Raw genomic sequence first — 11762 nt, forward strand, 5'->3', positions numbered from 1 at the left:
GAGAGAGAGAGAGAGAGAGAGAGAGAGTAGGATTGTGTACAGTTTAGTTCCACAGTTCTCATGCTTTACTTTTATATGTGTATAATTACAGCTAGATTGTAACATAAATTGGACAATGAAGATCATTCTTTTCATTATTTCTTACCACTGTACATTAATTCCAAAATTTCTTCACATGTAAGATCATTTTTATTCCTAACTTCATATTTCAAGTTCGTGAAGGTTTCCCAGAGGTTTGCTGCATCTACGTCTGTACCAGACCGACATGCCATCCCTTGAACAGAAAAAGTTACTTTTAGTTGCATTAAAAAAAAAAAATTTGACTTAACCTGGTGGCGCAGTGGTTAAGAATCCACCTGCCAATGCAGGGGATACGGGTTTGAGCCCTGGTCTGGGAAGATCCCACATGTCACGGAGCAACTAAGTCTATGCACCACAACTACTGAGCCTGCGCTCTAGAGCACGCGAGCCGCAACTACTGAGCCCACATGCTGCAACTACTGAAGCCCACGCGCCTAGAGCCCGTGCTCTTCAACATGAGAAGCCACAGCAATGAGAAGCCCGCGCACCACAACTAGAGTAAGCTCGTGTGCAGCAACGAAGATCCAGCGCAGCCAAAAGTAAAAAATATATAAAAATAAATTTAAAAAAGACCCATAAACTGCTTTGAAATGAACTATTCAGTGATTCACACAATCTACAGCAAACTCTTCCTTGCAAATGCTAAGAAAATTCAATATTCTGATCATGGTGACACAAAGTCTCTTTCATTTCTTAGCATATAAGACACTTCATAACATAAACTGTTATAGTGTTACAGTCACAAAGACGTCTTTCACAGCTGCTTAGATAGTGAAAAACAAACTTAAATGCCTAACAAGAGAGGTTTGGTTAAATAAATTAAAAGTCATTTATATAATGGGAGACTATATTGCCACTGAAATTTTGTAGACAAAATTTTGCCATGGGAAAATGGTCATTTAAAAAAAAAAAGCATAGGATCCTACTTTAAAGAAAAAATTATAAGTATATATATATATATATATATATATATACACACACACACACATACATATTGTACATACACAAACATACATATACCACCACACACACATATGTATCAATACACACCTCACAAACTCAGAGGAACTATTTCTTTGATTTCAAGTTCCCAACAATTCTAAGATACATTAGTACTTTCATAACACCTTTTCAGGAAAAACCCCACAAACCACTAGCCACTTTAGCACTGTTCATCAGCCATTCTGCTCTGCGTGGTCTCCGTTAAGCCTTCTAACCACCATGAGACCGTTATCATGACTGGCTTCATTTGCACAGATGTGGGAGCACAGAGGAGTCCAGGAACTTGAACAAAGTACTGAAGCTGGTGAGCGGACTGTACCCAGGAGTCCTGGGCTTTCCTCATGCCTTTACAGCGCCTTCCACATACACGTACGGATTGACTGAACAGTGAATTCAGATTTTAAAATCCTAAAGTGCTGCAGGGGGAGGGCACACATTGAGTAAGCTTAACACATATGCATAGAAAAAAGACTAGATGTTTCTAGCTCCAAATTATTGTTGATTATCTGAGTAGTGTGATTAGGAGTGATTTCAATTTTTCTTTTGCTAATCTGTAATTTCTGAAATGTATATTATGGCCATATATTATTTTTATAAAATTAAAGTAAGCTCATCAAGGTTTTGACATTGGAAAGGCTGAGGACACCATGCAGCTGTGTGACAGGTGACTGAATTCTGGTCCTGGTTTGTGAGCCACTTAGTAGTTGGACAAAAAATACCAGGCTGTCAGAGGTGGCTGTGAGAACCTGATCTTCAAATTTCAAAGCAGAAAAGGGGCTCACTCTAAGGCTAAAGCCAGACTACAGGCCTAAGTATTTTTGGGGGGAGAGTAGAACAATTTTCCCCCTCCCCCTTTAAAGATAAGTAAGTACTCGGGATGTACTAGAGATACAACATACAATGTGATAAACATAATTAACACTGTTGTATGTTATATATGAAAGTTGTTAAGAGAGGAAATCCTAAGAGTTCTCATCACAGGAAAAAAGCTTTTTTCTAGTCCTTTAATGTTGTATCTATTGGAGTTGATGGACGTTCACTAAACTTATTGTGATAATCATTTCATGATCTATGGAAATCGAATCATTATGCTGTACACCTTAAACTTATAAGTGCTGTGTGTAAATTATATCTCAATAAAACTGGACGGAAAAAAAAACTCCAATAAGTTCAACAATGTAAAATTCTATGGGACGAGGGCATTATAACTAGCAACGTGAGGCAGAATACCTAACGGTTGAAGGTTGTATCTCAACTCGGAGCCGAAAGCAATACAAATGGTGCCATTCAGGTTTAGACACTCATTTTCAACTACTTTTTCCTCACTCCTTATAATGAATCTAACATCAAATCCAGCTTATCTTTCCAGTGTAATCTGGCTTCTTTCCCTTTTCACCAGCACTCTGGTAGACAGCCTCCTAAACTGAATCAGCAGATTCTAGTTTCCTTAACTAAAATTAATTCTAATACAATTAATATGCAAATTCAAAGAATTATCACAGCACCAATTTAAAAATGAAAAATGAAGAAACAGCCAAAGTGTTCATTCATATGGTAAATTATGCAAGTCAAGTGAACATTATATTTAGGGAATGGGATATTATATAATCATTAAAATAACAGATATGAAAATTATACAGCAACACAAAAAATGCTTATATTACATTAAATGGAACAAGCAAAATACAATATTGCTTACTATTATGGATAAAATTAAGCTTTGAAAGAAACTGTCAAGGAAAAAATATCACGTAATACAGTAAGATGTTAAATAGCTTTTTAGGATCGCGAGGGATTTTATTTTTTACATTCTCTTAAAAAAAACCTCAAAGTATTATTAGATTCAAGCTATACATAGTATAGAGACTGAGAACGGGATCTGGTGATCAGGCTATGGTGAACCTAACAGCAACTTCTACAGAGCGGTTGAGGTAGAAACAGAGAAAACAGAATCAAAGGGATGGAAAGAAGTGAAGATGGCAAGTTTAAAGTACGTGTTTTTAAGATTTAGGGAAGGAGACAAAAATCAGATCAAAGCTTAAGAGGCAGCAGGGTAAAAGAAAGGTCTCTTTAAGGTTGGGGAGTCTGTCTTCTTTTCGGGGGAAGAAGAGAAAGTCAACAGAATGAATGAAGGCACAGGTGAAGTGGCATAGAAAGTGGATTCAGAGCACCAACGCTGAGTCCCAGTTCTGCTACTAAATCATCTGTGGGACTCTGTGCAAGGATTTTTAACCTTTCGGCATCTAATGGTGGTTAGTTTTCAGAGGTGCTCTAAGAATTAAACAAGACAATTTCTGTGAGGTGCCTTGCACAGTTCCTGGAATGGAAAAATACTTCTACTTACTATTTGTTGAGATCCTTCCATTAACATGAAAGAGGGAGCAGGAAGATAAAGAAGCAAGGGTTACACAGAAGTCAGGGCAGAAGAGATAAACATACAGATAGAAGAGGGAGAGATTTTGATGATGGGTAGAAGATTAAGAGTTCATGTTGAATTGTAGGACCCATGGGGTCCTGCTCTATCTCTACTTCATGGCTATTCTGTGTCATTAGTTTACTAAATAATAACATCAATTCTGTTTTTTATACTACACCAAATATAAATGGTACAAATACTTGTAAAGGATTAAAAACTATCTTATGATACATACCAGTACTTTCATGAAAGTTCTTATTATTAATTATTATACATAAACCCATTTCAGGATAATCCATTTTGTAACTATAGTCCAAGGATATTCCAGAGTCCATTGATTTGCTTCCATGTAAGATCTTTCTGTTTGAAAATCAAACAACAGTTTACAAAGAGAGAAATGACCAACGCTGCTGTTCACATTGACACAACTTCTCTAACACATAGGAACAGTTAACATTTGTTGAATATAATATGCCAAGTTGTGTGCAACAGGCTTTCCCTCACTAAAATTTCACAAAAACCCATTTCACAGATGAGGAAGTGACCACTATGAGGCTGATGGTTATGAAGATACAGTGTCAGACCCAAGGCTGAAAGCATCTGTTGAACTTCAGAGTTCAGACTTTTAATCTCTATATTTTGCTTTCCTCTAAATTTTATTAAAATTTCATCAAATTCATTTTATACTTAAATTTCTTTTAACTTTCTAAAATATTTTATCCTTCAAGGTAAGAGTGAAATCATAAAAATTACCCTGAAATGATAGGGAAATAAACAAAAGGCAACTATGACCCAAAACACAATATTTATCACAATTCCTAAATTGTTCCTTAAACCCTGTGCACTGAACAAACTAATAATTTATTGCTACATAGAATCACTGTTGTAAATAATTGAAAATACTTGTCTAAAGGTCACTTATCCAAAAACCTCTGTTATCTAGACCAGGGTCAATAAACTTTTTCTCAAAGCGCCAAATATTAAGTATTTTAGGCTGGCTGGCTGCCTGTACAGACTCTGTTGCAGCCCACTCCATCCAGCTGGTGGAAGTCGCCCAGGACAATATGTAAACGAATGGGTGTGGCTATGCTTCAATAAAACTTGACCAAAATAGTCTGCAAACCTGATCCTTGACCTGGACCAGGAATCAGGAAACAACAGCAAAAAACTGATACCTAACGTCCATGTACCCACACACTCAACCTGGGAGTATTTCACATTATATGCAATTCTAAAAATACTGTTGGAAAAGGATAGTAAATTACTACCTTTTAAAATAGTAAATTATGTTCTGTATGATAGGAAAAGGTAGGAAAATGTGTAAATCAGTTTAAAAGGGTTAAAAAAAGGCAAGAAGCCTCTAAAATGAGACTGCCTTTCAAAAGGTTAATTTCTAGGCAAATTCCTTTGCTAAACAAATATTGCAAAAATCTTTATTGGTAACCTGTTAATAGCTCTGCTGTAACAGTATTGTTTAGTACTAAAATTAGTTTATAATTCCCTGGATGGTCCAGAATAATAATACTGGACCCCAGAAATAAACTTTTAGAATTAAATGTACCACAAGAGATCCCAAATGGATAATAACAGACATGAATTAAGAGTGTTTGAGTTCTATCTTTTCCCTTTCTCCACCTGCTGGTTATTGGAAGCATTAATGAGCAGAATATTCCAAAAAGGAAGACTGAGACAAAGGGTAAAAGATAATCTATAACCAGGCAATTCTTCCCCAGACTGAGAACTGGCATTTTATTTTAGCCTTAAAACTCACAAATAAACAGGAGGCCAAAAAATCTCCCCCAAACACAAACCTCTCATCCTGCACAGAGATTCGGAGGGTGCCTCTGCCTCTCCTGGGTCATCCTTCTGCTACTAAGGCAGGGTTTCTGACTACACGTCAGGCACCCTCCCACCTCCCCGCAGTTACGTGAAAGTTTTATTTTAAGGAGGAGATTCAGAGAGGATAATTTAACATGTGTATAGCCATGCAGCTGTCACAGGAGGTAGGAAGTCATCTGGGCCTCTCTGGCTTGAAAGCCCATATTCTTTCTGCTTCCTCAAAGTTTGCTGTACTACATACACCCATCTTTCTCTGCTTGTATGAGATTCCATTTAAATACTCACGTCTCTGAAGTTTTAATGGATTTTGAATCCACTGAATTTTCATTGTTCTCCATGGATACTTTTATTAACTAGAATATAAAGAAAATAGATGTTAATCAAAATCAGTCATTATAAGATCACTGCATTAATTATTCCATGATTATTTCTCTAAATAAACACACTATACGAATATTTTCATATTAGCAGTACCATCACTCTCCCAGCTTCACCTCTATTGTTCAAGGCTTCTGTGAGTCAAACCTGAGAACAATCCTTTGTAAAGGTATGCATAAGGTCGCCCATTTCTCTCTTTCGTTTTTAATTGAGCTATGAAGCACACATAGTGCACAGATAGGAAATGTGCAGCCTGATACATTTTTACATTTGGATACCCCACCAGATTAAGATACACACTGCAACTTGTTTCTATTACAACAGATCTGGTCATTGGTAAGAACTCTGCCTTCCAACTCAATGCAGTTAAAACAAAAACCAAAAACGGTATACCTCACATAACACTATTCTACGATGCTTAGATTCCCAAGAGATTCAGCACCAGGAAGTTCCAAACCTCCACATAATCTTTACTCTTAAACTAGACATGAAAATCCCACTTTCTCATTTAAGGTGGTGGACCGGCTTTAGGAAACCTGGAAGTAAAAACTAAAGTTCCTGCTTTCATTCTTCTGTCAGACAATTCTGTTTACCTCCCACAGTGAGTGAGTCCTTCTAATCAAGGCAGCTCTCACGGAGCATTTATTATACAGCAGGTACTGTGCTAGGCATCTTATCTTTTATTTTCCCAACAATCTGAAAAGTCAGGAAACCCAACTCCTAGTGATTAAGTGGCTTTGTCCACAGATGCAAAGCTTAGTGATGGAGGCCCCCTTCTTCCCACTCTTCCCTACTGCTTCTGAAGAAGCCAGTTCCTTACTACCTGTCTGGAGTTCTACCATGTCTTCTCTAGCTTCCCCAAAGCAAAGGTACTTCTATGGCAATCTGCCTCCCTAAATAAAGAATACAGAAAAACAATGACAAAAAATTTTTCTCCAGCCTCTAGAAGTCCTGCCTATCTCAAAAATTCCAATCAAAATAGAACTTTTAACCTAACTCCCACGCTAAAATCAGAAATCTTAAAAGAATACACACCCCGTCAACAGGACTCACTCAACCACAAAAGCCTTTACAGAAAGTCCTAGGCTCCCTCCCCCTTTTTAAATTTAAATTTTTAAAACTGTGATAAAATACACATAAAATCTATCATTTTAACCATTTTTAAGTGTACAGTTCAGTGACATTAAGGACAGTCACAGTGTTGTATAAACATCACCACCATCCATTTCCAGAACTTTTTTATCTTCCCACACCTCCCCGTTACCAAAGTCCCCCCTTTCAAGGTCTCTTAAAAATTAAGGAGACATCTCTTCTCTTCTCCAAAGCTCAGTTCCTTCCTCCTCTGTCCCTAAGTACTGTGTGCACCTATCGTGGGGGAAGATGGAGAAAAAAATATGGAGAGGAAGTGTCACCATTTTGGAACCACCGAAGGGGGTAGCGTTTCACCTTCTCTCAAAGTCAGTCTTTGCTGTGCATTTCTACAAAAGCTCTTTGCTTTTCTATCATCTTACTTCCTGCAGTTTTTCTAGAAAACTAAGGGAGGATGCTGTGTACAACTGGGATGAACCATCTTGTAGTCAATAAGCAAATACTTCGTGAGCACGTGCTTTGTGCCAGGTGCCATTCTAGGCTCTAGGACAGAGTGGAAGACAAAACAAAATTCCTTCCTTCAAGAAACTTTCATTCTAGAGAGGAAGAATAATTACAGATAATAAGATTTCAGATACTGATAGGGGCTATGAAGAAAACAAAATAGGGTAGAGTAATAGAGAGACTGGTAGTGTGAGCTGCTTTAGCTGAGGAGGCTGGGAAAGCCATCTCTGAGGTGACATTGACAGAAAGAGCTAAATGACATAGAGGCCACCTAGAGAGGCTGCCTTGCTGGGGAAACGTCTGGCAAGTACAAAGGCCCTGAAAGAGTTTCGTGCATTCAAGGTGCAGAAAAGAAAACCAGTTCGACTAGTGCATGGAAAAGGAAGGGAAGGAGTGAAGGGAATTGAAGTGGTAAAGGCAAGATCATATAGGACCTCAGGAGCCAAGAGGAGCTTTGATTCTATCCTTGTTGCAAGAAGGAGAAACCATTGGAGTGCTTGAAGCAGAGGAGGGACAGCATGCTTTAAAAAGATCACTCTGGGGCTTCCCTGGTGGCACAGTGGTTGAGAGTCCGCCTGCCGATGCAGGGGACACGGGTTTGTGCCCCGGTCCGGGAAGATTCCACGTGCCGCGCAGCGGCTGGGCCCGTGAGCCATGGCCGCTGGGCCTACGCGTCCGGAGCCTGTGCTCCACAACGGGAGAGGCCACAGCAGTGAGAGGCCGCGTACTGCAAAAAAAAAAAAAAAAAAAAAAAAGCACTCTGGCTGCTGAGTGGAGAATCCACTGAGGAAGCACAGAGGCCAGTGAGAAGCCCTCTGGAATAGTCCCGGAAAGAGATGATAAAGTTTGGACTATAGTTAAATAGTGGATATAGGTAATTAAGCGTCTGCAACTTGGGGAGAGAGCAGGGCTGGAGATATACTGGGGCACTCTGATGATTAGAGGGTTACTGGAGGAAGTGGAGCCAGCAGGAGACTAAAGAGAAGTGAGTGAAACAGGGGGAAATCAGGTAGGTGGGGTGTACCAAAATATGCAGAAGCCTTCCAAAGAGTGTTTGATCATTTCAGATCTTGCTAAGAGGTCATTTCAGTTGAGGACAGAGACCATTAGCTTTGGCAAGAAAGTAATGGGCATAGTGGGGATTGTCAGGAAAAATTGTCCCAGACTTGGAAATGGGTGAAAGAAATTACTGGATGTTATTTCAGGGTGGTACTAGGCATTGGCTAGAGAAAGCTTGGGGATTATCCGATTTTACAGGGTGTCTTTTTTTTCCATTTTAAGACTTTATTATTAAAAAAAAATTTTTTTTGGAGTATAGTTGATTTACAATATTATGTTAGTTTCAAGTGTACAGCAAAGTGAATCAGTTATACATATACATATATCCATTCTTTTTTAGATTCTTTTCCCATATAGGCCATTACAGAGTATTGAGTAGAGTTCCCTGTGCTATACAGTAGGTCCTTACTAGTTGTCTCTATATAGTAGTATATATATATATGTCAATCCCAATCTCCTATTTATCCCTCCCCTAACCCATAACCATAAGTTTGTTTTCTATACCTGTGACTCTATTTCTGATTTGTAGATAAGTTCATTTGTATAGGGTGTCCTCTTTTCACTGACCTTCTCCTGACTAGACTATTTTACAACTTTGTAGGAAGTTAAGCCACAAAAAAAGGAAGCCATGCAGATGATTCTTATTGATAGCAATGAAAACAAGTTTTGTCTTGTAATGATGTAACGGATTTGCAACTTGTAGAAAAGATGACCCTCCCAAATTACACTTTATTGCCTTATAGGGTATTAACTAGTTTTGCTTCTATTAGCAAATTCATTTCATTATACCCAACCATTTACATCTATGTTTATTGTTCAAAGTCTCCTTTGAAATGGTCTTAACAACAGACTGGTTCTATTATCAATTAATTGAATAAAATGTTTGACATATTTTATATTTACGCAACAGTCAAGTTTCATACTTTTTGAAAAGTATACTTTAAAAGGATCAATGTTGCTGCAATGGGTTGAGGAGAAAATGGGAAAAGAAAAATGAGTAAAGACAACAAAAGTGAGTCAACATAGTTTTACCGTGAAGGGGCAAGGAGAGGGGATGGTAGCTGAAAGGGGACCAGGGGTAGAGGACATTTCTTGTTTGGCTTGGTTTTAAAGATGAGCCATTTAACGCATGATTTTATGCTGATGAGAATGATCCATAGAAAGTGAGAAATTAATAAGGCAAGAGGAGAAAAAGAGCGAAGTTCTTGGAGGGATGAGGGGGGGTCTGTGAATCTAGCTCACATATGGGGAGGTATTAGCCTCAGATAAGAACAAGTGAGGGCTCATCCACTACAATAACGCAAGGAAGACAAATTATTTGGGCACAACGTATGAAGGCTGGTGAACTGGACGCAAGGAGGATGAGGCACTTCTCACGTGATGGCACCCATCTTCTCTCCGTTTAGAAGAGACAACTTTGAGACAAAAATCCCCAAATGTCCTATCTATACCTTCATGAGTACTTATGCATGCATTTTACCAAGTAATACAAAAACTCATCATGCATACGTCTAGCAAAGCTGTGTGAGACAGGCATTCCCAGACATGAACAGAAGGGACATAAATTGGTATCACCTCCCGAAACATGTCCCTCCCACACCCCTCAATAAAAGGCTTGACATCTGCTCTAGGAAACTTACACTTCTAAGAATGCACCCTAAGGAAATAACTCTAGGGATAAGGGAGAGGAGGGAAGGGGAAGGATATGTATTACTCATCAAAATATTGAAAATCTGTGCAGAGAAATAGTGAAGTCATGGTGTATCCAATACACTGGTTCTACAGTATCTTTACTTTTCAACCTGTTTATTAACAGTGGCTATCTCTGCGTGATGGGATCACTGGCAACTTAATTACTCCTTAATATTTTTCTATATTTTCTATTTTTTCTATAATGTCTACTTTTTTTAAGTTAGGAAACTGTAGTAAACATTATTTTATAAAATAATATCCTCCAGCAATGGTAGACTATACCAACCAGTATTGTGTTAGCCAGTTTCAAGTCTCAGCCCTGTTTCAAGAGCGATAAAAATGGTGGTACTTTACTACTATGAAAGCAGCAACCCTTCCTTGACTGCTGTGTACCACGTCCCAGTCTATCTCTCTTTCTCTTCTTCTTTCGTATGTATAATAAACACATAATAGGCACATAGAAATCTCAAACTTCCTTCAACCATAAATACGGAGGCCAACTTGCCCCAACACAAGTCAAAATAATTATCCATCCATGGTTGAAAAACAAAGTTGTTAATTTGACTAATTGAGAGAACAATACAGGTTGGCTAACAATTCTGGAAATGCAGGCAGATACATAATAAATGGTTTATTGGCATTATATTACAATCCATGAGAAAATAGTGTTATTTATGTTTCAAGACTTTCTGGCCAGCCTGTGGAAAATCTGGAGTGAAAACACAGTGGGATGGGAAAAAAGACAATAAAATTTCTGAAGGTGAACCCAGAGCTCCTGCCAGTGTCTTTCTGGTCCCAGGGTTTTGCCTCAAATTGGCGCTTTGAATGAGTCTGCCAAATGCAGGGTGCACAGTAGCTGTTCAGGAACCCCGAAAGGCTGCTATGTTCCCAATGATCAAGGGCATAAGACGTCTTACCAAACACTTCTGCAACAGCGCAGTGATTCTTGGACTGAAATATTAACTTCTAACAATCTTTTATTTCTTGCCAACAATAAAGCTGTGGGACAAAGCGATTCTATCCTTATGACCGGTAATAGAAAGTTTAGATTTAAATAGTGGCAAGCTTTCCAGAATTTTAAAATACAGTTCACTCTTGAACAACTCAGGTTTGAACTGTACAGGTCCACTTACACACGGATTTTTTTTTTTCCAAACATGTGGATTTTTAAAAGTAGCAAATACTATATCACTACACCATCTGAGGATAGCTGAATCCATGGATACAGAACCATGGCTATGGAGTGCCAACTAAAAATTATACACTCGGATTTTCGACTATAGGGAGGGTCCCCTAACCCCTCCTTGCTCAAGAGTCAGTTGCATTTGGCTTCTTGGTTCATACCAAGGTTAAGATGTAACCTAGGGCTTCCCTGGTGGCACAGTGGTTAAGAATCCGCCTGCCAAGGCAGGGGACACGGGTTCACGCCCTGGTCCGGGAAGATCCCACATGCCGCCGAGCAACGAAGCCCGTGCGCCACAACTACTGAGCCGGCGCTCTAGAGCCCGCGAGCCACAACTACGGAGCCCGTGTGCCACAACTACTGAAGCCTGCGTGTCTAGAGCCCGTGCTCTGCAAGAAGAGAAGCCACCGCAATGAGAAGCCCGCGCACTGCAGTGAAGAGTAGCCCCCGCTTGCCGCAACTAGAGAAAGCCCGCGCGCAGCAACAAAGACCCAACACAGCCAAAAAAAAAAAAAAAAA

The 11762-nt window shown here is 39.1% G+C and overlaps 1 protein-coding gene across 4 annotated transcripts in view; it reads right to left on the minus strand.

The window, feature by feature from the left end:
- The window catches only part of CASP3 (caspase 3), a 36422-nt gene that overhangs the window by 15378 nt on the left and 9282 nt on the right, over nt 1–11762 (minus strand). For 3 of the 4 annotated variants that reach the window (XM_027122609.1, XM_027122611.1, XM_027122610.1), the window contains exons 2-4: nt 5624–5691; nt 3735–3859; nt 146–274 (exon numbers count right to left, since the gene is read on the minus strand). In XM_027122609.1, coding sequence (XP_026978410.1) covers nt 146–274; nt 3735–3859; nt 5624–5676 — 307 coding nt within the window. In that variant the 5' untranslated portion in view covers nt 5677–5691. Of the gene's footprint in view, nt 1–145; nt 275–3734; nt 3860–5623; nt 5692–11762 lie in introns of those variants that run through there. The other variant, XM_027122612.1, reaches the window with a different exon arrangement.

Source organism: Aethalodelphis obliquidens, unplaced genomic scaffold, assembly GCF_003676395.1.
Source record: "Aethalodelphis obliquidens isolate GAN/ISIS:26980383/991018 unplaced genomic scaffold, ASM367639v1 scaffold25, whole genome shotgun sequence".
NCBI classification, from domain to species: domain Eukaryota; kingdom Metazoa; phylum Chordata; class Mammalia; order Artiodactyla; family Delphinidae; genus Aethalodelphis; species Aethalodelphis obliquidens.